Source organism: Camelus ferus, chromosome 18 (assembly GCF_009834535.1).
Source record: "Camelus ferus isolate YT-003-E chromosome 18, BCGSAC_Cfer_1.0, whole genome shotgun sequence".
Classification (NCBI taxonomy): Eukaryota; Metazoa; Chordata; class Mammalia; order Artiodactyla; family Camelidae; genus Camelus; species Camelus ferus.
The window spans coordinates 5,833,887-5,860,009 of record NC_045713.1 but is presented as its reverse complement, the minus strand read 5'-3'; the positions used below and the strand labels follow the sequence as shown (position 1 = coordinate 5,860,009).

General features: G+C 46.8%; 1 protein-coding gene across 13 annotated transcripts in view; it reads left to right on the top strand.

Moving 5' to 3' along the window:
- Positions 1-26,123, top strand: part of CUX1 (cut like homeobox 1) — a 354,203-nt gene that overhangs the window by 190,062 nt on the left and 138,018 nt on the right. For all 13 annotated transcript variants that reach the window (XM_032459637.1, XM_032459636.1, XM_032459635.1 and 10 more), the window contains one exon: positions 12,859-12,937. In XM_032459637.1, coding sequence (XP_032315528.1) covers positions 12,859-12,937 — 79 coding nt within the window. The remainder of the gene's footprint in view (positions 1-12,858; positions 12,938-26,123) is intronic.

Below are 26,123 nucleotides of genomic sequence, written 5' to 3'. Positions count from 1 at the left end.
AACCTCTGACTCTAAAGCCAGTGCTTATGCTTGAGAAATAGCGGAGGTCCCCTCCCCTACACTATTTCTCAAGGAGACCTGTGAGATCATATTTTGTCCTCCAGTATAACAGGAAGAGAGAAACCTACAGGGTCACAGAGGGAGCATGACCGAGGAAGGGGTCGGTTCCTAGGGCTGTGGGGTGAGGGGTGGCGCCTGGGGGCCCACCTGGGATGGAGCAGTGCTCCTGGTTCAGATCCACCCTGCCCCCTACTGCCCCAGGCCCTCGAGTCCCATTCATCCTCAGGCCTGAGACTGCTGGTATTTAGGGACTTGGGAGGGTAAGTCTGGCAGAGACTCAGGGCCTGGCATCGTCCCGAGGCAAATCTCTGAGCGTTTGTTCTCTTGAGATACTGCGGACAAGCGCTGCTGCCCTGGGAGCACATGTCCCCGCTGGACACGCAGGGCTCAGAGGCCTGCTGGGTGGCCTCCTGCTATTCATGTTGGGAGCTGAGGCTGCAGGCCGGCTCCTCCGGGGGTGCAGGAGCAGACCTGGGGTGCTGGGCACGTGCTCTGCTCCTGCTCCCTCCGCTGGCTCCTCTCCTGCGTGACCACCCGTCCCCCTGGCGCCTCCTCTCTGGGGAGACAGCTTAGCATAGCAGAGAAAACCAAACAGACAAATCGCAGATTTTGAAATTAGACAGATTGGAATTTGAGTCCTGACAGCATCTTTTACCAGGGTGACCTTGAGTGAGTCATTCTAGCTTCTCTGTGTCTCCTCCCGATAATGGAAAGTCCGCCCTGCAGAGCAGAGACACTGGGTGTATGTGTGTATATTTAAAGATCACGGCGTAAAGCAGGGCTGGGTAAACAGTAGTTCTAGTTATTGATCACAGAATCCTTCAGTTCCTTCAACCTGTTAAATAGGGGTGCTCCCCTGGAATCGGCCCCAGCTTTCTGGGGCTCTCACCACGCACCCGTCCCATCCCTAGATAACCCCATCTGGGCTCTCTTCGCCATCAGGACCCCCTGAGTGCTCCCTTTGGGCCTTTCACAAACGAAACCTCCACCCCACCCCCCAACCCAGACATAACTTCACCTCTGCAATCCCCGTGTCGGGGGAGGTGACCAGCCCCCAGCCACCCTGGTCGGAACTCTGGGAGGATCCATGTCTGCCTGCAGACCCTGTGAATTCCGATGGCCTCACCCCACTCAGATTGACCTCCTCCTTCTCTTTCTTGGACTGTGCTGCCACCCGCTCCAGGTCTCCCTGCCTCCCGGGAGTTGCCTTCCCATCCAGAGCCATCACTGCCTGATTGCCAGCCTCTGGGACATTGGTACCTTTCAGCATCGAGTTGCCACCCCCTGGCTCAGCCCCCAGGCCCTGCCTCCGAGACTTCAGCCTCCTGGGCTCCAGGCACAGCAGGCCCTGCTCTTCTCCACTGGCCCTCCTGTTTCAACTGGCCCTCCTGCCTTTGCACAGGCTCCCATCCCCGCTGAAGCCCTGCCCCTTCCACTATGAAGGAAGCTGAGCTTAAGTGTACGAAACACAAGATGCAGAACAGCATCTATAATATCAAACCACTGGTATGTGTGTGTGTGTTTTAAGGGAGACAGTGTGTGTATACAGATGCTTGTAAATGCATAAAATATTTCTGGAAAGATAACTCTAGTGGCTCCTTGCCTCTAGGCCAGACAGCTGGGTGGCAGGTAAATATGAATGGGAGGGAGACCTACTTTTCACTATATATTTATACTTCTGTTTTCATCTCTCTTTTCTTTTTTTACAATTAAATGGGTTTTAGTATATTCAGAAAGTTGTGCCGCTATCACCACAATCCAGTTCTGGAACATTTTCATCACCTCGAAAAGAAACCCCACACCCATTAGCAGTCAGTCCCTGCTCCTCCCACCCCCAGCCCCTGGCAACCACTAATCACTTACTTTCTGTCTCTCTAGATTTGACCAGTCTCCACATTTCATGTAAATGAAGTCATTCAGCATGCGGTCTTTTGTGACTGACGCCTTTCACTTAGCATGTTTTCGAGATTCATGCGTGTTGCAGCGTGTGTCAGTAATTCACTCCTTTTTGTGGCTGAATAATAATCCATTGTGTGACTATGTCTCATTTTATTTATCCATTTTCACTTGATGGCCATTTGGGCTTTTTCTACCCTTTGGCTATTTTGAATGATGCTGCTAAGAACACTCAGATACAAGTTTTTTCATAACTATACATTGTCATTTTTCTTGGGTACGTACCTAGGAATGGAATAGGTGGGTAATGTAGTAACTCTAGTTCTGAGGAACTGCCAGCGTGCGCCAGTCTGCATTCCCACCAGCAGTGTACGAGGGTTCCCATTTCTCTGCGTCGTCTCTACCATGCATCATCCGCCGTTTTGCTTACAGCCATCCTAGTAGGTGTGAAATGGTGTCTCACTGTGGGTTTGACTCACATTTCTCTAACGACTAGTGATGCTGAGTGTCTTTTCACGTGCTTACTGACCATTTGTATATCTTCTTTGGAGAAATACCTATTTAAATCCTTTGTCCATTTTTAAATTCAGTTATTTTTCTTTTGATTGTTGAGTTATTAAGAGATCTTCAGGTATTTTGGACACTAACCCCTTGTCAGTTACATGATTTGCAGGCACTGTCTCCCTTTCTAGGGTTGTCTTTTCATTTTCTTACACTGTCTGAAGCACACATTTTAAATGCAATAAAACCCATTTTATCCACTTTTTATTTGCTGTTTGTGCTTTTGGTTTCGTAGCTAAGGTCTTGAAGACTTACACCTGTGTTTCCTTTTTAGAATTTTGTAGTTTTAGCTGTTACATTTGGGCCTTTGAGTTCATTTCTGAATGCAGTGTGAGGTGGGGATCCAACTTTGTTCTTTTGTACATGGATAACCAGTTGTCCCAGCATCGTCTGTGAAAGTCTGTTCCTTCCCTCCTGTTCTTTCACCGCTGCCAAAAATCAGTTGACCATAATGTGATGGTTTGTTTCTGGACTCTGAATTCTATGCCATGGATCAATATATCCATCCTTACTCCAGTGCCATACAGTCTTGGTTAATGCAGCTTTGTAGTAAGTTTTGAAATTGGTGTGGGGCCTCCAACTTTGTTTCTCTTTTTCAAGATTGTTCTGGCTATTTGGGGTCCCTTTCATTTCCATGTGAATTTTAGGGTCAACTTGTCTTATTCTTCAGTGAACCCAGCTGGGATTTTGGTAGGCATTGCATTCTACCTCTAGACTGATTTGGGACTTTTGCCATCTTAACATTAAGCTTTCCAATCTGTGAACATTTCTTAATTTCACTTCCAGATTGTTTATGGCGCCTATATAGAAAGACAATTGACTTTTTGTATATTGATTTTGCATTGTGCAACCTTGCTGAACACTATATATGTTCTTACACTTAATTTTTCTTTTCTTTTCTTTTCTTTTTTTTACTGTAGACATATTGTCTGTTCACAAAACAGTGTTTTAAAAATCTCAGGTAGAAACTCATCCTCTGGGAAGCCTCTCCCACAGCCCTGCTGTGATTTACCTGTGGGAGAAGGGGATGACACCATCCACCCTGAGCCCTCCAGGAGTAGAAATAGAGGCTCTGGTCCCAGAGGATAGGCTCACACACTGCCCGGCACATTTCAGCCACACCTTAAATGATTTTATTGACAATATGAAGGAATGAATGAACTAGTGAGTAAGACAGGCACCAACACGTCCCACCTCCGAAGCACTCTGCTGTCTACAGAGGTTTTTCTGCTGTTAAGCTGTGATCTGCCTTCCTGTAGCTTCCACCTGTTGGTTCTGGTTTTGCGCTCCAGGGAGAGAGAAGATAGCCAATCCTCCTTCCCCACAACAGCCCTTCAGATAAATCTTGGCAACCAGAATGTCAGATGCCCATGAAACGGCATTGTAAACTGTAAAGGAAGATAGAAATGCTTGTTGCTGTTTTTTTTTCTGCCTTTACTGTTCTCTTGCCATCTTCTGCCACATCCCTCTTCATGGCACTATCTTCTTCTGGAATTCTCCAGTCTTCCTCTCTTAGGAACTTTGGGTATGGGGAGATGGTTAAGAAGGATTCCATAAGTTTACGTAAGACCTGATTTTTTGTGTCATTACCCAGGTCTACACTACATTGCCTTTGTAACCGAAACTGCCCTCTGGGATTCATGCCCCCTGCTTTGAGCAGTGCAGGGATCTCCAGCAAGTGCTGATCAGTGCTCTGCCATGGGGAGTATCCCCACCGTGATTCTTCCCCTCTGAACTCCATCTGCGTGTTAGAAATCACAAAGGAACGTGACCTTGAGGAACAAAGCTGGTGGTGGCAGCTGGGTTCCCACACCTGTTTCTAATCTCTCTTCTCTCCACATCACTCCAGGGGTGTGGATCTGGAAGAGGGGCTCCCTCCCCTCCAGGGTCCTCTCTTGTCTCTTCCTGGAGCTCTCACAGCAATAGCAAGACTGGTACTTGCCAAAACATTAAGTAGACATGTACTTAGAGGAGAATTACTGGGCTCTCTGCTAGTGCGATCTTCTTCCAGAAAACGTGTTCCTCCTACGTGGCGGGGTTCAGTTAAAATTAGAACTCGGAAGCTGTGGCTGCGGACGCGTCTGTTTTGGACAGGACCTTGGTCCTTCTCTGTTGACTTCTGGAATTCCACATGGCTCTTCACATAATGTTTTGCTCTTGAAAGAATTCTGCAGCCAGACATAGAGTGAGACAAAACTGTTCTGCCACATCCCTGCAGCTCTTGCTTATCCTCACCGGCCGATAGTCCAGCAGCGCACACGGACTTAACGTTCTGTGAATGGTCTGTGTTTATTTCTAAATCATTGGCTTGTAAATTTCCAGGGTATAGACTAGCGGATGGTCCCTGAGTATACTGTTGCTATCATGGTGTCTTAAATGTTGTTTAAGTGTCTCTGTCCCCCAAGACTTGAAGCGTTATGGCTTTCTGCTTGGTTTAATGGCAGAGGAGGACAGCCTGTGGTGGAGTGGAAAGCTTGCTGATTTGGATTTACTGGGGAAGGCATGGGTGTTTACCCACCTCCACAGGCTCCCAACCAGACCAGATCCTCGCATTTCATTTCACAATAACTCAGCAAGGAGGGAGCTGTTCACTAAACAAATGAAGAGACCAAGGCGTAAATTAAGGAACCTGCTTCCTGATCAAGCCAGCAAGCCAGCAACAGGGCTGGATTCCAACCCAAGTCTGCATTCCTTCAAAGCACACATTTCTCCCTTCAACCCCATGGCCCCATGCCCAGCCCCATTGTTACCATATTGGGGTGGGGGCTTGCTTAGGGGCATGGTTCTCAGTGACGTGGTCAGTTTTTGCATTTGTGAAGTGGCGCTTCCCAGTCTGCTGGCCCCTTCACCATTCACAGCACAGGAGTTATTCTCCCCATTTTGCAGACAAAGAAACTGAGGCACAGAGAGGTAGCATAGCTATGTTAGTACTGGAGCTGGGATTCAGCCCTGCTCTTCGAACACTGTATCCAGCTCTCAGCCCTGTGTGCCCCTGCCCTGTGTGCCCCTGCCCTGCCTACCACCTGTGCGTGGCAAGGCCGGGCAACACCCTGGAAAGATGATCCTTTTCCATTTCAAAATGTACCAGACCGGCATTAAGACCTGTCTTTCTGTTTGGGTTTTTTTTTTTTGTTTGTTTTTTTGTTTTTTTTGGTGATCCCTGGGCCCTTGTACCAAGTCCATGCCGTTGTCTGTGCCTCGCAGCTAATGTGACAGGGCACTCAGTGTGAGGCCCGTGGGGGTGGCCTACCCAGGCCATGCCAGGTGTCCGCAGCCGCCTGTTAAGGGTACCCGGTATGCAAATGAATAGTATCCTTTTCTTGGTGAGCTGAGTAAGCAACAGTCATGGCGCCGGACACAGGCCACTGTCAGCGAGGAGCTGGAGTCGCCAGCGTCCAAGCAGAGACTCGAGCGTCACAGAGCAGCCACCACAGGGTGTGCCAGGCCACCCAAGTGCTGGGTCCAGTTGCAGGCACTTTGCACACATTCCTTTAACTTACAAAAAGCCGGTGAACAGGTCTTATTTTCTCCACCTTCGAGATGGCGTCACCTAGCTGGTTCATCTCCAACCCCAAAGCCCCTCGCTGCTCTTCCCTCCACTGACGCCGCCTCCGGGGGGGTCCTCCCGTCCTGACAAGGGCAGTTGGCTCTCCTAAACCAGATCAGAGCGTGACTCTCATGACTCCCTACTTCTTAGACTAAACTGCGGTGGGTAGCAGAAGCCTTGAAGCTCTTAATTATAGAAAACTGCCTTCTCCACCCTCATCTTCCAAAGCAGTCCATGCTGCAGAGGTCGCCAGTGAGCCTCCAGGAATCCCTTGAACTGTGCTGCCTTCTCAGCCTGGACTCTACCCTTGTTCATTCAGAGGCACACCCCAGACAGACTCCTGTGTTAGGAGCCAGGTGCCAGGGATCAGGAGAAGAAGATGGCACTGGCCATGGCCTGGGGCAGACCACAGTGGGTGGAGAGGAAGTTCACCGATGTGAGTCATTGTCACTCGGTGTGGGAGGGGGCAGAGTGGGATTTACAGAGAGCCCAGGTGGCACAAGGACCAGGTGACCAGTGGTGTCTGGGGAAGGTGGGGGGACACCACAAAGGAGGTGTCACCTAGGCTGCCCCGTAAAGGAAGAATGCCATTCCCCGTGCCTGGGGTGGAGAGCGTTCCAGGCAGAGGACCTAGTGTGTGAGGACCCAGAGGCGTGATGGGAACGGCGTGAAGCGTGATCGGGGTGGGCCTGGGCGGCCGGGGAAGGTGGCAGCTTTGAGCACGGGCCATGCTGGGAAGGGTTCTGGAAACCCAGCCTCAGGAGTGTGGGGCACATCACATTCGGCAAGGAGAGGCTACAGCTGGGGAGACCCTCTGAGTATGGGTCTGTGGCGTCCAAACTAGAAGTCAGGGGGTGGGAGCTTCAGTTAAGGCTGAAGCAGCAAAGACGGAAGGAGATTATAATTCTGAAGTCGTTTCTGACGCCAGATGAGCAGGACTTCTTCAGCAATCGGTGGTCGAGGCTGACGGAGGTGGAGGATCTGCATGTCTGTAAATGTTACCCTCTTTTCATCCTTTTTTCAGTTCTGAGCAGAGCATCTTCCAACTAAAATTCAGATTTGTGCTTGCTCTCTCCACATTTCCTTCCTCTGCCGAAAACTGGAGGCTCTGATTGAAAATTCCAATAATAAACCCCAAAGCCTCAAACCCATTAATGTTCCGAGTTATAGGCGGGTAAGGGACTTTCAGTGGGGAATGGCATCCTAAACATAAGCAAGCCCCTGAAATGGAGCCACCCACTGCAAATGCTGTTTAAGAGGCAGCCTAACAGGTTAATTCTTTCTAAAGTGGTGATTTCTTTTGTACAAAAGCTAAGGCTTTGAGTGTGTGAATTCTCCTCTAAGCCCCTGACATTTTGACGCTTAATTTAGTTGATACTTGTATGCTGTTTGGCCTCCTAAATGCAACACGGGTCAATAATTACCAGCAACACTGAAAACCAGCTTGTGAATAGCTCTACACTGTTGTCACGTCTTCTTTGTCACTCGATTCTCCCAGGGTCCCTACCAGGCAGGCCTTCTCATCAGTATCTTTTCCTCGACATAGAAGATGAAATTCAGAGAGGCAGAGGGTACACAGCTGACTCAGTATTCCAAAATGCATGCTGGAGCCATGTCTTAAATCCAGGGTTCTGATTTTAAATCCTGGGCCCTTGCTCCCTTTACCGTCTTTCCCCCTACCCTGTCCCTGGAGAAAATAAACAATCAAGCTTCACAACAAACAAACAGAAATCCTTTGGCCCTCTCGATACTGGTCGTTGATTCCTTATTATTACTTTGTGCCGTCTTCTTAGAAACGTGACCACCTCTTAGGACTTGTAATAGGCAGCTTTGCTTGTATGTGCTGCAGTAACAAGCAACCCCAGATCTCAGCGGCCGATGGCACAAAAGCTGATTTCTCAGTCACATTACATGTGAACCGTGGGTCAGCCGGACGGCTCTGGGACAATGTGTTGCCTTCACTCAGAGATCCCAGTGGAAGAGGCGTCTATTCTCACGGCAGGGAGAAAGCGCACGAAAGCCGAACCATGTGCTCACCCTTGCATCTCAGGCTCAGACATAGCGTGCGGCACCACCACGTACATTCCACATGGTCATGCCTGCCACCAGTGGGCCAGGAAGCCCCCACAAGTCATGTGGCAGTGGGCAGAGGCATGCGATGCCCCTTACAGGGAGGGCAGATGGGGAGGGAAGCAGTAACTCCAGAGGCCACGTGACACCCCAGACCTCACAGTGCAGCTCTGCTGGTGCCCAAGGGTTGCGCGCTCTGTCAGTCCTTCTGAATCTCAGGAGTCTTACAGCTGATTTCCATGAACTGGGCCTCTCAACCTGGCCTCTGAGTTTTCCTCCTACTGGAAGCAAATATTGATTGAGATTTAGGATAGACTACCTTTCTGTAGACCTTTATCTTGTCATATAACCCTTATTACACAAATTCAAACTCCACATTATAAAAGCGATACTGTTGAAAGGATAACTGTTGGATCCAGGAAACTCGAGGTAGGAGCCACCGGGCATCTTTGGTGGAGTGGGGCGCGTGGCTCCCTGCAGGAGGCCAGCTCAAGTGAGCGCCCAGTGTGTGCGGTGGGGAAGGATGCTTCCGTGCGCCAGCATGAATGCTGATGAATCAAAGAACTCTTTACATAGGAAGCATTTTCATAAAGATTTAAAACTGCATTCCTTAACCATTTGCTCACTTCTGCAGATAAAACAGTTGACCAATTTAGGTAAATTTTCATTGCCATGATAAAAATGTATTAAACACCTACTATGTGCTAGTTGTCAGGGGGAAAGCGTAGTGTGGGCTTTCAAGGAATCTAGGATCCCCTGAGACAGCCTCATTTGCAGTCCTGAAACTTCAGGACGGTCTGCTTAGGGTGATGGGCGTGGCCGGCAGGCGGAGATCAGCTGAGCCTGAGGACCAGAGGAACATTCCGAGGAGGCGCCTGCCAGGCTGCGGGGAAATTGCTCGTGTATTCAGGGAACTGGGAGGAACCAGGTGTGGCTGGAGTTAGGCGTGGTAGGTGAGGCTGATCCTGGGAGTGGAACAGGTTTTACACAGGGTCTGAGCACAGTCAGAGCTTCTCTGGGTCTGTCCCTGCTCCGCCACCAGCTGCCCCTCAGTCCTCAGCCCCTCCTCTGCAGTGGGGATGGTGGACAGAATGTCTAACCAAGGACCTGACTTTCAACCATCCAGGGGCACCCTTCCTCTCTCCAAACTCAGGGCCCCGCCAGCGGGAGGAAACCCAGCACGCACGTCCTGGGGCACGTGGAGCCTGCACTGGGTCTTGATACAAGGCTATGACTTGAGTGGGCAGAGACGCCAGCAAAGGGTATCCAAGTAAGCGAAAGCATGGGAACAAGCAGTCCCAGGCCACAGCAGGGGAAGGCCCACCCCAGGAAAGATGAATTGGGAAAGGGAGAGGGTAGACCGAACCTCAGACCCCAAGACCTGTTCATGCATGAGGGCAGTGGCTGGGGGTGGGGGGAAGTCAGCAGAGGGAGTCTCAAAATTGCCAGAATCAACAAATTTTTCTAGGTTTGGGAATCTTAAAAAGAGGCTTGGGGGACCTCATCCAGTTGAAACTCAACCACACGTGGAGTTCTCACCACTTCTCTTAAGAAACTTGTGGTCCAGATACCTAATGAGCTAATTCAGCTCAGGGGCCTGGCCTTGTCCTCTCAGGGTCGGGTTGAATGTTCTTGCATCTGTGGAAAGGGGAGGGGAAGCAGGCTCAGGCTCGTGGTTCCTGTACCCGTTTGCCAGGGCTGCCACACCCAAGTACCACCAACTGAGTGGCTTAAAAAATAGACATTTATGTCTTGCCTTTCAGGAGACTGGAAGTCCAAGATCCAGGCATTGGCAGGGTGCATTCCTTCTGAGGCTGTGAGGGGGGGTCTGTTCCAGGCCTCTCCCCTGGCTTCTGGAGGTTGGCCGGCGGTCTTTGGCCTTCCTTGGGTTGTAGGTGCATCAGTCTCTGTCTTCGTGTTCACATGGGGCTCTCCTGTGTGCATGACTGTCTGCTTGTCCAGATTTCCCCTTTTCACAAGGACAGGGCCATACTGGATTAGGGCCCACCTTAATGACCTCAACTTAGTCATCTGCAAAGACCTTATTTCCAAATAAAGTCACAGCCACAGGTACTGGGGATTTGGACTTTCAGGGCAGGGACACAATTCAACCCGTAACAGTCCCCAAGTGTGATGTGTCGATCACCCAGCCCCTGCCCCACGTCCCCATCAACAACCCAGACAGGAGAGAGAAGACAGTGTTCAGGATCCTTCCAGATCCCATCCTCTGCCCACTGTAGAGGCGGCCACTTTTGTAGGCTCAGTCAGATTCCTGGGAAGCAGGAGACCCTCCCGAGGCAGATCTGGAACCCAGCAGAGAAGCCTCTGGGGGTGTCAGGAGGCTTGGGGAGCAGCCAGGGCCTCTGTCCTTCTTTCTGGGCAGCTTCTGCTGCCTGCAGGCACGGCGCTCTCAGGAGGTGGCAGAAGGGCCCAGAGCACAGGGAAAATTCCAGACATCTGCAAAGGCAACTCTTAAGTCCACTTTTACTCAGAACATCTACACAGGTGGAGATGAGGTACAGTTGAAATAATACCATTAAGATATTTTCCAAATTTTGTAAAAGATATTGAAAAAAGATTTTCTATGTTCATGAAAGCACAATACAAAATTTTACATACGGTTCGATTTCAAATACACTTTAACAGCTTGATTGAGATGTAATTCACATACTGTGTAATTCACCCATTTAAACTCAGCAGTGTGTTGACTTTACTGTGGTCACAATCAATCGCAGAACATTTCATCACCCCAAAAAGAAACCCCACGCCCCTTAGCCGTCATCCTCCCAATCCCTAAGCAACCACTCATCTCCTGGTTTTGTAGTTTGCCTATATGCCTACATTTCATTCAGAATGAAAGGGAACTACAGACAGAGGAATGACTTGCACTGGTGAATGGCATAATTATGGTTTTAATTTTCTTCTTTTTTTTGATATATTTGTAATTATACAATGATCATGAACTGCTAATAATCAGAGGGAAAAATAACTTTATTTTAAAAACAAAGAGAGAACTATCTTGTTGTTTTTCAGTAGTCTCTGTGGATTACTTGGAAAGCAACACCTAAATCACCACCTTATTTTATTGGGGGAAAAATGTGTCCGAGTTCTCGACAACTGACTTCAGGGAGGAATTTTGCAGCAAAACTCGGTAGGAGTTGGAAATGCTGGCATCGCACTTTTTTGCTCTGCATTAAATGTCCTCAGACCTGCCCTCCACTGACCCTTGTGTCCCCCTCCCCAGGGTCTCCCCATCCTTAATCAGGTGACCGCTCTCAGCCCTTAACAAATTGTTGGCCCAGGTGAGAGGCCCTGTAATTATGCCACATCCTCTTGCCTCTTTAATAACTTTGGAGGTAGAGAGTATAATTCTGTGAGGGGACAGAGGACTGTATAATTTAGTGTCCTTTTCCTGAGCCAAAGCGAACTCTTTGCATGTAGCATCTTGCCTGCTTCAAGGGCAAAAAGTGATGTGTTGTCTCAGCAAATGTGTTACAGGAGCAAAATGTATCCTGAGTTCACCCAAGCATCAGAGCCTCTTTGGGGGTATGTCCGGCATGCTTTAGAGTTTCACACATCTCTTTTCTTTGATGAATGGACTTTTCACTGGGGGAAACCAGCTCAGCTGGGTTGGTTCACGAGACACACCGATCCTGGCCACCATCATAGGAACTGGCCGTTGCCTAAGCTAGAAATCTGGGCGCCGTCCTGAATGCGTGGTTCCTCCTTGTCGCACATTAGTTCAGTTGGACTTCGTCTCTCAGATTGGCATCTTTCCCTCAATCCTCACCACCACTGCCCCATGTGGTTCTCACCTGGGCAGAGGCAACAACCTCAGATTGGTTGCCTCCTTCCACCCTGACTCAGGCCCTGACGGTGAAGGTCATCCTTCTCCATGTGCACTGACGCCTGACCTGTCTGGTCTCACGTCCACGGATCCGTGTTTCCACCCCAGCAGCCCCCACTTTCTCCAGTGTGTTACAGCCCCATCCGAGTTCTTAATCTGGATCCTATGGACAGAATACACGTGGATATGTGAATGTCCTAAAATAGAGTATATAACCGTGTGTGCGTGTGTGTGTCTGTGTGTTCTAGGAGGAGGGGCCTTGGCCTTCACAGAATTCTTCAAGAGGATCTATGGACCCCAGATTTCAGATCTTTGGGGTTTGAATGTGTTCCTCCCATTTCCTGTCTCACCTTCCTACCCGGGTGAGCAGCTCCCAAGGACTGCTCAAATGTCACCTACTTTCCTGCTTGATGTCCCCTTCTCAGTGTCCCCAGGGCTCTTCTTACCTAGCGCTTTCCCGGCTGGAATTTCGTTGCTTGTTTACATGCCTGTTCCCCTACTGGACCCCGAGCCCCTGGGACTGAGAGCGGTCCCTCTCTGCCCCACGTCCGGCGCAGTCTGGCGTGTGGTCCGCTCTTAGCGCTGGTGGAAGAAGGAAAGAGCCCGTGTTCTCTGTGGAGAGCCCCCGCTCCGCTGGGTGATGGGACTGCTTCTGCCTCGCTCCCCCCACGGACTGGCCCACGTGGACCACCTCCCGCTTGCGTGCTTGCAGACATTGGCTCTGAGCAGGTTGAAGGCCCAGCTGTCCGGCATTTTCAGGGAGCAGGCAGGCTCCTGTTTGCCCTAGGAGCTCACTAGACGTGTAATGATTTGTAAATTACCTCTTGACAAATTTTGAGCTCTTTGTTTTTCTTCTCTTTCTTCCGTCCCTTTTCAGATTGATGCACTGAGTAAAAGAAGCAAAGAAGCTGAGGCAGCCTTCTTGAATGTCTACAAAAGGTTGATCGATGTCCCAGGTAAGCCCAGCACTTGTAGCGTGCCTGCAGGCACTGTGTCCGGAGAGTCAGTGGGTTTCTGGATTATTCTTGGCAGCTTCCCTAAGGCAGCTTCCCCAAGGAAGCTGAGAAATTCTGGGAATATTCATTGTCCAAAACCCAGACTTTGGATGGGTTTGAAAATCAGATGCATGTTTGCAAAAGTCAGTGAGTAAACTCCAGTTGATTCCTTTGTAGATACAGAAACTCAGATCTGTGGGGCCACCTTTAGCTTTGGTTTAAAATGCACATTTCACTGAGAAGAAGTAGTGCCATGTGTGTGCTGTGCAGACATCGTGGACGCTCACGGGTCTGGGCTGACCAATTCCATGTTCAGGAACGGCCCTGATAGGGCGCCTGGAATGCCACAGTCCCCTCCCAGGTCGTCCAGGGAACCGGTGGCCTCTGGCCAAGTCTTCCACTTAATATCTAAGGGCAAGTGGTTTAACTACAAAGTATGTGGGTTGTTTTTCCTTTTGAAAGAACTAAAGAGTTAAAATTTTAATAATGTTTGCTGTGCATTCAGAGAGATAATGGCTTCCCATTCCTTATTTCAGAAAAGTGAGGCAGAATTTAGAGCACCTTGGGCCCACTGGTTCCATTGATCCTCTATTCTCAGGGGTTCCAGTCACCTGGAATCTGTGGGGAGGTGATAGACACAATCACATGGGTCCCAGCTCAGTCCTGGAAAGACTCAGATCATAAAATTGGGAAAGTTACTTGAATGTCGTCCTCTGCTGACCAAGGAAACCAAATTACCACCACCCTCCCCTCCTCACCCATCAGAGTTGCACACTTGCCCTTCTTAGGAATCCTCTGTACGTCACTGACATTACTAGAACTACTTTAACAAAGCAAAGCAGAAACAAGTCTCCTTTGTATCTGTGTTTTATTCTGAAAGGCCCACTGAGGACTTTGCTATTCCCTCTGGGAGCCAAGGTTAATGGAGGCCACACCAAGCTAGGGGCAGCAGAAAGCACTTTGGACACTTTGCACAGGGAGTAGGGAGATCCAGGTTCTCCTGCCAGGGCCTTGTTGTGAGGTCTTGGTCACGGTCCTTTTTCCCCTCTGAACCTGGGTATTCTCATCTGTAATGGAGCAAAGTAGAGGAGCAGCCTAGTGATGGAGAGAGATTGTCTTTGTTCTAAGCTTTTGCTATCTTAGGAGCTTATCCAGCTCCTAGTTCCAAATTTGAGCCTTTTGATTTTCTGCAGGAGTTTGTATCCACCTAGGGGTTTCCTGAATGCTCTGACCAATACTCTGACCTCGTGTGGAAGCTGCTTCACAGCAGATGGATCATCTGATGCCTGGGTGCTGTTCCTCAGGTGTCGGCAGCTTGGGGGGCCCACTTGCATTTTCTTGTGCAAGTGCTGGTTTTGTGTTGGTGACTCAGCTGAAAGGGGACCGGCCTGTTCTGCCTTTGCCAGAGCCTCAGGGAGCCCGGAGCTGCTGTTTTCTATATAACCTACGCTCTCTTTTTGAAAGTCCAGTTTGTCCCTGGGCTTTTCCCTTAGTGAAGTTTCTCCACTGGGAAGCCACGTGAACAAGTTGTTAGATTTCTCTTTCTACAGTTATTTTCCATCTTAACTTCTCATAGACAAAAAGGAGACCACTCTTCTCATCGATTCTCCTCTTCGCCTGAGCAGGCCTTATCATATATGTATATAATTTTTATAGAACTTTGATCATAACCCGAGTATATAGTTATATGCTACTTTTTCCACTTAGTATTGTCCCATCAGCATTTCCCTTATGTTGGAGACATTCTTTGTCATTATCATTTTGGGCTGGCAGTTTTCATTTTAGGTGGTGGGAGCAAATCATGTTTGATCTTTTCTATAATAATAAGAGTAAATCAAAGTATGTTTGCATGCCACGTAGATCACCTTTACCTGCGTATCCCGGGTATTTCTTACACATGCTGTGGTCTGACACATCTAGCAAGTACTTGAAAAGCAGGAATGGAGCTTAGAGCTCTCGACCTGTGTTTTGAAGTCTGCTTATCGCTCAGATGAAGTAATCGTGTGGCTGAGGCTTATAGGAAGGGTCTGGTCAATAGCAGTGCGTTTACTGACGGTCAGTCACACAGCCGGGGGGAGTTGGGGGCCTTAACCGTCTGTGTACACCAGGCTTCAATCCAGCTGCATCCAGAGATGTGGGTGGGTGTGCCAAGTTCCAGTTGCAAGAGACAGCAGTCGCACACTATCTCAGAAAAACAGAGGAGGCGCTTGGAAATAACGGGACAGGTATTTCGGCTCTGTGCCCCACGGCCCTGGAAGAGGTGACCAGCCGCCCCAGGAAGAGGGGGGAGCCAGAGCCCCGCCCCACCCCACCCCCCACCACACTTCTGGGCCTTTTTTTCATTTTTGTGTTTTCTTGTTTCTTGTCTGCTGGTCCTGCTAGGATGCAAGCTCCCTGAGGCCGCTTTGCTTTATCGCTCTGTGCCCAGCACCTGGACCAGGGCCTGGAGTGACACAGGCGTGACACGTTGAATGAGTCTGTTGACCCAGAGTCACCCCGGAGTCCTGGGCAATAGAATTCGCCGAGAGTCACGCTGGTGGCTCTTAAAGCTTTGTCTCAGTCCCTTCCCACTCCTGAGGGTCAGCCTGCATATCCAGCAGCCTCCTGGACATCCCCTCAAGGGTGACTGAGGGGCACCCTAAAACCACCCAGTGTGTCCAGAGAAAAGCAACTCCCTCCCACCCTCCCGTAGCAAGTGGCACTGCCTGCCCCCTGCCTGCTCACACCAGAGCCCTGGGTCACCAGGTCCTGGCCATTCTACCCCCAGAAGGTCCCCAGAGTCCGTCCACTTCTCCCCATCCCAACCCCGCCCTCCACTCCGCAGCGCGGGCCACCTCTGCAGTGTCTGCGGTGTCGGGATGCGAGGTTTCCTGCCGGCAGGGATGGGTCCTTCTCCCCCTCTCGGCTGACCTCTTCCTACTCCTCAGCTTAACGTGTTGAGACACTGCTTCGCGGGACCACCCGGGTCCGGCTTAGGTGTGCCCTTATCTCACACACACACACACACACACACACGCAGGCCACTCCCCGAAACCCATGTTTGTTTACCTCTGTTACAACTTCTTGCTACGTGGCTCTTTTCCTTTCTGGCTGGGCAGAGACTGGGGCAGTGTGGTCTTGTCCCCAACTCTGTCCCTAGTGTCGCCCCCAGGGCGTGTCACGTAGCAGAAACTCCATAAATATTTGTCAAGTGAATGAATGAATGCATGGACCACATTATCCTCTTCAGGATGCTTCCTGAGGTTTTTTGGTTTCTCACTTTAATTTTGTTCACATTGAACCCTACTCCTGAGATTGACACTTTCCTTTGAGGGAGAGCGCTCTGGAACATTCTAACCAGTTAAATTGCAAGAGAACAGAGGTCTCTTTCCTGGAGTTGGAGCAGTTGAGCAGCTCTCTGAACTCTCCTTTTGCTTTGGTGCCGCTCTGTAAAGATCTGCCTGCCTGCAGAGACGTTTATATGACACTCAGCGTTCTGGTTTCATCAAACCAGCACGTGCTCTTCAGAAACCTGGGGCTTTTGTGGCCGGGCTGACATCCAGAATCTGTGTTGGGTTGAGTAGCTGTCCTCCTGGCATCCTGAGCTTCACACACCTGGCCCCGAGCATGGGATCCCCTCCGCCCCGGCCCTTTCCCTCCTCTGGCGGTGTGACTCCACTGTGCAGGGCAAAAGCAGCCCTGGGGTCACCTGGCTCCTCCCTCCTCTTCATCCTCCACATCCAAAATCCCAAGGAATGTTACTTCTTCTTCCACAAAGCTCCTTCGGATTAAAGACACTGAGTAAACACTGAAATACATAATTATGCTGATATATCCTCTGAACTGTTCCCATAGTCAGGGCCCCATGTTTACCTGCTTTCTCACTTGCCACCAGATTGCTCCTCAGTCCCTAGTCCGGTTTGAGAGTATTTTAAGATGCTTTTTAATCAGAAATATCCTGCTTCTTTAGCCCAGGCATGCTCTCCTCCACTGCTGTGACCCCCATCTCCGTGGGGTGACCTGGTCAGCTCATGGGATGCGGTCCCCTTGCTGCGTCTCAGTCAAACTGAGCACCAGGGATGGAGCAGGGAGCAGGTCAGCCAGACAGCTTCCTGTCCTCGTGGACTTGAGAATCTGGTGGGAATGTGGGCATCCGAAACTAATTACACTGACAGTGATTGAATTTTAGGGTTAAGTGCTTCAAAGGCAGAGCCCATTGGTTACAAGAGCATAGATCTGGCAGGACTGGGCAGTGACCAGGTTGGAGGAGGGGCAAGAGGAAGAGAGGGCAGTGAGGAGAGTGGCCACGTCCTACATCGTCCACACCTCGACGCCGTCAGTAGTAGGGGGCTCTGTTCCTAGTCGTGTTGAGTCCAGGGAAGACAGCCGTGTGGCAGAAAGTGGCCTGCTAGATGATTTGAAGCATTTTGCACTTTTTAAGAGACAAACCACTGACGGATTTTCAGCAGAGAAATGACATAAGCACACTTGCATAATAAAGAAAAGGTCATCCTGACTGCAGTTTAGACAGTAGGTGGGAAGGGGGTCCAAGTGATGTGGGGAGGGAGGGACGAGGTTGCTTGGTTTCGGCTGGTGGGGCTGGAGCTGGAAGGGAGCGGACGCTGGCGGAAAGCAACCAGGAGAGTTTGGCCCAGGACGCAGTTAACACAGCGTTACTTCTTCATCTCTGGAGAACAATATTGTTTATGTGGTTCCATCTGTTTTACAAAATTAAAGGGAAGACCAACAAAAAGTTTGTAGGATTGGCCTCCTGTCCCTAACTCTGTTACCATCCCTCTTTGTTGTTTAGTCGAAAGTGGCCTTTACCTTTATTGTCGATGTCAAGGCAGTAGGAAGCTTTCACATTCAGATTCAAAGTCACAACTTTCTGTCATTAATCTAGGTGGCTTCACCTGCAGTTCTCATCACAGACAGACTTTCTGTCTTCACGTATATGATCAACATAGAGGAATAAGTTACACTTGCAAATATTTACGTTTTTTATTTTAACACACCTCTGCTTGAGATTTTTATTATTAATTCACTTACTAATGGCTTCTCACATGAGGAAAAGCATCATTAGGCGTCTGCCAACAGCCTGACTTGGTGAGGACACCTGGACAGGCCAGCGTCCCTCTGCGATGGAATCTGTATTTGTGAGTGAGAGCAGAGTTCAACAACCGTCAACCACAGTGACCCCAGCTGTGCAAGAAAAAGTTCAAGGTGCGCTGTTCAAGAAGCCATACTCACACATGTGGCAGCCCAGTGTGTGCCGGGCCCGGCACCACGCACCCGAGAGGCAAATGCACCTGAGATGTGGCCCCTGCCCTCCCTCGGGTGGCTCCTACTTGGGTGGTAGGAGACTGTAAGGTACCTTTAAGAAAACATCCCATAATTAAACAGGTTAAGTAGGCAGCCCCCTTCCCTTACTGTAATGAAAGGAGGAATAAATGTCTCTGCTCTTAAAGTGTGACCCTTTCAGATAGCTAGAAATATTCTGGAATGACCTCTTCTTAAAGGCCCTTGCATAACTGGAATTTTACTGTGTTCTGAGTAGAGTTATTATGGTATGCATAATCTGCCAGGAATTAACCTTGCGTGGGTGACTTGCTCTTGCTTCTTGATACTTCTCAGATTTTTTTACAATGAGCATGTATTTGTCTCTACAGTCGGGCAGCAGAGGGAGGGAAGCATAAATTTGTAAAATATTCAACTTGCGCTCAGTTTCTGAATAGCCCTTAGTAACAGATTACAGATAAGAACATAGCAGTAGCCGGTGGAGTTTTTGTCCACACTTAATCGTTGGTATAAAACACAGCTGTGACCTTTTCAGTCCCAGAAACATCTCAGCAAAGGTATTTTTTTTTTAGCAGTTCCTAGAAAGGAGACGAGGTTGGTGACCTGGGCATTGGTGCTGCAGAACCTCTCTGCTCTGGCTGCAGAGTCTGTGGGAAGAGTGTCTGCCGGTTCTCACCCCATCCTGGCCTCTCTCTGTGCCCCCCGCTGCCCCCAGAAAGAGTCATCTTTCACCCCTCGCTAAGATGTGGTCTAGGTCCTATAGACCCAAACCCCTCAAACCACAAAAGCAGAGCCCAGAAGGGTTTATTTTAAGATTTAAATCTTCGGGAGCACATTGCCAGGGAGATAAAATATTCATGGACTCGTGAAACTCTGCTAGAACTCAGTGTTTCATGACTGACTCCGCTTACTTTACTTCCCAAGGATAACTGGTCTGCGATCGGAAGTAGAAGGTGTTAGATTTTGGAAGTCTTAAAGGAGAACTAACAGAAGTGAGGCTGTTTTGTGGCCGCTCTGTGTTCAGGACCCACGCCAAAATTCCCCTGCTCCAGGGTGCTGGGGCGGGAGGTTTAAATCGGGGTTTAGGGAAACCTCTGCTAGAGACTGTCCCCATCAGCCTTGCATTTGAGGATCCAGAAATAAAGAGAGACGTCATCAGTTTTGAGAGCTGCTTTTTAATGCTTTTCTGTGAGAATAAAACAGGGAGCCGGTCCTTTGTGCCCATCGCGCAGGTTTAAGTGAGGATATGCTATCAGTTAAAACTAGAAAACATTGTTCTTCCCAGTCTTTTTCCTTCTTCCCTGTCTGTCCCCGACCTAGGGATGTGTAGTAAGACTCCTGGCAAAAAGTGACAGAATTTTATGATTTTAGTTAGAAATACCCCTTGCTTCTCATACTGAGGTTTTCACCGACACGCAACTTGGTGGCATTTTTGAAGGCTGTGAAGTGTGGCTGCCCCAGCCTGATCCTGGGAGGCTGCTCCAGTCCGTGTCTTCAAGGTCTCCCGCCATTGGCCGCCTCCTGGTGCCCAGGGACCTCCAGAGAGAACTCAACCTCCCAGCCCCAGTGGCAGGAGTCCTTTTGCACGTTTTTTAGTTTACCTTCCTGAAACATCTTCCTTCACACTTGAGACTCAACCACCAGCACTAAAATGGGACAGAAGAGGAACCTGGGCTGCATCGGTGGGATGAAACTGGGTGCAGATGCCCTCCGATCCCCGAGCTGGGCTGTGGGACCAGAGCTGGTCCGAAGCAGCCTCTGGGGACAGGGGATAGTCACGCTCAGCCCAGTGCTGGGGTAACTGCAACCCAGACAGGGAGGCAGCCTGTCCACCCTCCTCGGCCAGTTACTTAAAACAAACTTGGGGCCTAAGGAGCTGCTCCATTTTCTGCACCAAGTGTTTGCAGGCTGAGGAAGTAGCTACACACATTTTAAAGAAAGGCTGACCTGACCAGATGTGCGTCTGAGTCGCTTGCCGCCCCATCTGCAGGGCTCTCCCTCTGGACCCCTGTCCCTGCCCCCCGACCAGCATGAAAACTCACTGGAGATGACTGGGGATCCTCAATGGAGGGTAGGGGGCCAGTTGTCGCCTCTTCCCCGCTTTGCGGTGACTGGGGTGGTCCTGGCACACTCGCTATCTAGACAGCTTCTCATCACTTGTGCATCAGCATGCTAATTGCTGTATGACTAATTATGCCCTGAATTCCAGTTGATTTTCTTAATGAGACAGCTGGGTTAATTATGTAATCGTATGATTACATTAGCCTAGAGTGCCCTGGCGAAAAGGAGCGTCTGCTGCGCTCTGATGTCATCTCGGGGATGGCGCTCACGGGGGCACATCCACCCTCTGGCCGGTGGCGGGGGCTCCGTGCACATGCAGGCTAGGATCTTGGGACGTTAGGCTTTGCAGTCCTCACAACATATACGGAAGCATCCCCAGCATCCCACGGCCCCAACAGAAACAGCCTTGCAGCACCCCCACTGGCCGCTCTCTCCTCTGAGTCACTTTGTCCGCTGAACCCACCTCCCACCTGGTTCCCCTCCTCCTCAGACCCGCGCTCCTTCTGCAGGACTCCCAAGTGTGGGATGCCCTGGGACTCGCCTCGGCCCTTTCTCTTCTCCATTTACCTTCTCTCCTGGGCGACTCTGATGTCTGCAAGGCTCTCAAACTCCACGTGATCCCAGACAGCAGCTGATGCCCCCACCCCCACCCCGGAGGTAAATGTCATCACCTTTCACACAGTTGCTTAAGCCACAAAGTCAGGTGTCGCCCTGAATTTCTTTCCCTCCCTCCACCTTACAGCCAGTCTATCAATAAGTCTGCTAACCCAGACTTCAGAATATACCCTGAATTCCACCATTCGTCCTGTCAGCCACCCCTCATCCAAGCCTCCGTTACCTCTTGCCAAATTTACCCCACCTCCTCTGTCCCTCCTTTGCACAGCAGCCCACGGGTCCAGGTCAGTGGTCTTTGAGCTACTTTTGTTCATGTCCCCCAACAGTAAAAAAATTTCAAAATTGTACTCCCAATATAAACAGTTAACTTATTTATTTAAATGATGTACATGGGTCATTATAATGCTATATGAAATACATTGCAAATCATACACTAAAAGAGAATTAAAGGATGTGGAAGACTAGAAAAGACTTAAAATTTACATTTTATTAGCAGTACAAAAAAAGCTTTGCTCTCACTAAAAATTTATATTTCAAAATCAACCTCATTGAGGCATAATTTTCATATAACACACATCTAGTTTAAGTGAACAATTTGACAGTGTGGTCAACCATACAACCAAGATACAGAACATTTCTACCACCTTGAAAGTTCCCTTATGATCCCAAACTCCAGCAACCTCTGATCTGCTTTCTGTCAGTCTAGATTAGATTAGATTTGTCATTTCTGGAATTTCGCATAAATGGAGCCCTTGGGTAGGTACTCTCTCGCGTCTGGCTTCCTTCACTCAGCGTGGAGTGCTGGGGTTTGTTCATCCACATTTACTGGGGAGTGGTATTCCACCAGGTGGATATATAACAATTTGCTTACCCATCCACATGGTGATGGACATTTGGATTGTTTCCATTTGTTACTATTATGAGAAAATCTAAACCATTCATAGCCAGCCATTCACTGCCCACCCCCCCCCAAATCCACGTGGGAGTTCCAGTTACTCCGTGTCTTACTCCACCATTCGGTGTTGTCAGTCTTTTCAGTTTTAGACGTTATATGAATGTAAAGCATATTTCATTGTTTTAACTTGCATTTTTTTGATGACTAATGATGCTGAATATTTTTTCATGTGCTTTTGGACCTTCATAGATCTTCACTTCTAAAGTGTCTGTTTGAATCTTTTGTCCATTTTTTTTAAACGGGTTGTTTGGCTTACTATTGAATTATAGTTTTTATATATTCCAGATACAAGTCCTTTGTCAAATGTATGCACTGAAACTATTTTCTCCCAGTTCCTTGTCGTTTGAAGAGCAGTTTTTCAATTTAATAAAGTCCAGTTTATTAATTTTTTTCTTTTATTGGTTCTTGCCTTTTATGTTCTAAGAAATCATTGCCTAGTCCAAGGTCATACATTTTTTTTCTCCTGTATGTTTTTTTAGTGAAGTTGTATAGTTTTATCCTTTCCTTTTAGGTGGGCCTATGATACATTTTGAGTTAATTTTTATGTATGGTGTGAGGTAAGGGTTGAGTTTCATTGAAAATTAATGGATGGTACATGTGTGAAGGGTTTTTCTCTGGACCTTTTATTTTATTTAATTGATCTGTATGTCTATCCTTACACTAATATCATACTATCTTGATTCTTGTAGCTTTATAATCAGTCTTGAAATCAGGTGGTATAAGTCCTTTATCTTTGGTCTTCTTTTTCGAACTTGTTTTGGCTAATTTAGTTTCTGTGTAAATTTTAGACTTGACTTGTCAATTTTTACAAACAAGCCTGCCAGGATTTTGATCTGGATTTCACTATATCTATAGGTCAATTTGAGGAAAATTGACAACTCAACACTATTGATTATTCCAGTCCAAACATGGTATATTTCTTTATGTCTTCTTTAATTTCCCTCAGTAGTATTTTATAGTTTTCAGCATACAAGCCTGGCACATACTGTGTTCAATTTATCCCTAAGTGGGTCATGTTTCTGGATGCTGTAGTGAATGGGTTTTTTTGTAATTTTCTTTTCCAATTCTTTGTTGCTTTTAAATAGAAATATGATAGATTTTTATATAATAATATTATCTTTGTGACCTTTTAAAACTTACTTACTAGTTGTGAAAGTATTTTTGGAGATTCCCTAGAATGTTCTATCCTGAATGTTCCTTGTGCCCTTGAAGAGATTATGTACTTTACAGTTGTTGGATGGGAATATTCTGTGAATAACAGGTCAAATTGATTGTTTTATTCAAGTTTCTTATATCCATATTGACTTCCAATCTGTAATGTCATATATTTCTTTTTCTTCCTTTTTTTCTGGCCAGGACCTCCAGTACAATGTTGAAAAGAAGTAGAAAAAGCAAATACCCTTGTGCTGGTCCCAACCTTAGGGAAATCATTCAGTCTTTCACCATTAAGTATGATATTAGCTGTAGGGGTTTAAAAGGTTGGGAAAATTCCCTTATATTCCTAGTTTGCTGAGAGTTTTTGTCATAAGTGGGTATTGAATTCTGTCCTTTTTTTTTTTCTGCATCTGTTGAGATGATCAAATGATTTTCTTCCACATTCTCTTAATATGGTGAAATAGATTGATTTTCTAATGTTAAACCAACTTTGCCTTCCTGGGGTAAGTCTTATTTATGATGCATTGTGCTTTTTAGAATTTGCTGGATTTAATTTGCTGAAATTTTTATTAAGGATTTGTGCATTTAAGTTCATAAGGAGTATGGCACTGCAGTTTTTTGCCTTTCTTTTTTCTTTTAATGTTTTTTATGAATTTTGGTATCAAGGTAGTAGTGCTGGTCTCCTAAAATGAGTTGTGAAGTGCTGAAATGGTTTAGGTAAGATTGCTATTACTTCTTCCTTAAAACATCTCTAGTTCACCAGTGAAGCCATCCAGGCCTCAGATTTTTTTTTTTGTTGTTGTTGTTACAGAGTTTTTAATACAGATTTAACTTCTTTAAGGTAGAAGGCTATTAAGATTTTTCATTTCTTCTTGAGTCAGTTTTGGAATTTTTTCAAGGAATGATCCATTTCATGTAAATTATCAAATTTATTGGCATAATGTTGTTGATGAGATTTCATTACCTTTTAAATATCTGTAGAATGTATAGTTATGTCCCTTTTTTCATTCCTGATCTTGGGATTTGTGAATTCTCTCCTTTTTCTTTTTTCTTTTCTCGATCAGTCCAGCTGGAAGCTTATCAGTTTTACTTTGGGTTTAACGTGCTTTTCTTTCTTGAGTTTCTTAAAGTGTAGACTTAGGGGCTTTGATTTATTCCACTGTGATCAGAAGATGTGCTTTGTATGATTTCTGTTCTTTTAAATTTATTGAGACTTGTTTTATGGCCCAGTATATGTTCTATCTTGGTGAGTGTTCCATGTGCCCTTGAAGAGAATGTGTGTCTGTAGTTGTTAAATGTAGTGTTTTGTAAATGTCAATTAGGTCAAGTTTGTCAATGGTATTGTCCAAGTCCTTTGTATCCATACTGATTTTATATCTAACTGTACTATTAATCGGCAAGAACAGTTTTGAAATCTTTATCATTACGGAGTTGCTTCACTTGCGTTTTTAATTCATGTTTTTTAGCTTTGTTTCGTAGTATGTATACTTTTAGGATTGTTACATCTTCTCAATGATTTGATTCTTAACTTTATACAGTGATTTTATTTTTCTTAATATTCCTTGTACTAAAGTTTCCTTTGTCTCATTTTGATATAGGCACTCCAGCTTTCTTTTGATTACTGTGTTCAGGTTATATCTTTTCCTGTTAACCTATCTGTGTTGTTTTATTTAAGTTATGTTTCTTATAAACAGCTATGTCGTGTTTTTTAAATCCAGTCTGACAATCTGCCTTTTAAGTGAAATGTTAGAGCTTTTATGTTTCGTGTAAGTATGGATAAAGAGGTTTAAGCCTGCCGTCTTGCTGTTTGCTTTCTACTTGTCTTGGTTTTTGTGTGTCTTTCTTGCTTTATTTTGCTTATTTTTTGTGACCTTATTTTATCTCCCAAATTATCTTATTAGCTATAATTCTTTGTTTTATTTTCTTAGTGATTACTCTGAGTTTCACATTAAGCATCTTTACCACACTACACCATCAAATAACATGACACCACTTCATACAATGTAAGAATCTTACAGTCTTACAGTACACTTTCATTTTTCTCCTTCCTGTCCTTTGTGTATTGTTATTTATTTTATTTCTACATATGTTATGCCCTTACAATCCATTGTTGTAGTTTTGCTTTTAAATAGTCAGTTATCTTTTAAAGAAATTAAAAATGAGAAAAGTAGTATTTCATTTTTACCCATATATTTACCATTTTTGGTGGTGTTTATTCCTTTGTGTCCATCCAGTTTTCCATCATCAGTTTCTCTCAGTCGGGAGCATCTCCTTTAACATACCTTTCAGTGTAGGTATGCTGGCAATGAATTCTGCCAGCTTTTGTTCATCATAAAACAGTAACAGAAAACGTCTGTCTCACACACATTTTTGAAGGATATTTTTTGTCGGGTATAAAACTGTGTGTTGGCAGATTTCATTCCTGTTTTTTCTGTCGGGACTTTGCTTCTGTCAGGAGGTCTCCATCAGCCTTATCTTTCCTCCCCTATGTGGGTCTTCTTTTCTCCGGCTTTTGAGATTTTCTTTTTATTCTTCTTTTCAGCAATCTGATTATGCTTGTTGGCTTTCTTTGTGTTTATTCTGCTTGGATTTTGTTGAGTTTCTTGGATTTGGGGGCTTAAAGCTTTCACCAAATTTGTACTGTTCCTTCAGATACATCCCTTGCCCCTTTCTGGGACATGTGTGTTAGATTGCTTGGTCTTGTTTCACAGGTTGGAATTTTAGTAACTTTTTTTTTTTTAGCCTCTTCTCTGTGCTTCTTTTTAGACAGTTTCTGTGACTATGTCTTTGAGTTCTCTGAGCTTTTTTAGTTGCAGTATCTAATCTGTTTAAGCCAATCTAGGGAATTTTTTTCATTTCAGATACTGTATTTTAAGCTCTAGAATTCCATCTGATTCTTTATAGCTTCTATTTCTCTCCTCATGTTTTTCTTTAAATCCTTGAGCATATTTATAATAGCTGTTTTAGTCTTTGTCAACTACTCCCTTTATTTCTTGTCATTTCTGGTTCTGTTTTTATTCACTGATCTTTCCCCCCTTATTATCCTGCTTCCTTGCATGTCTAGTAATTTTTGATTGGATGTTG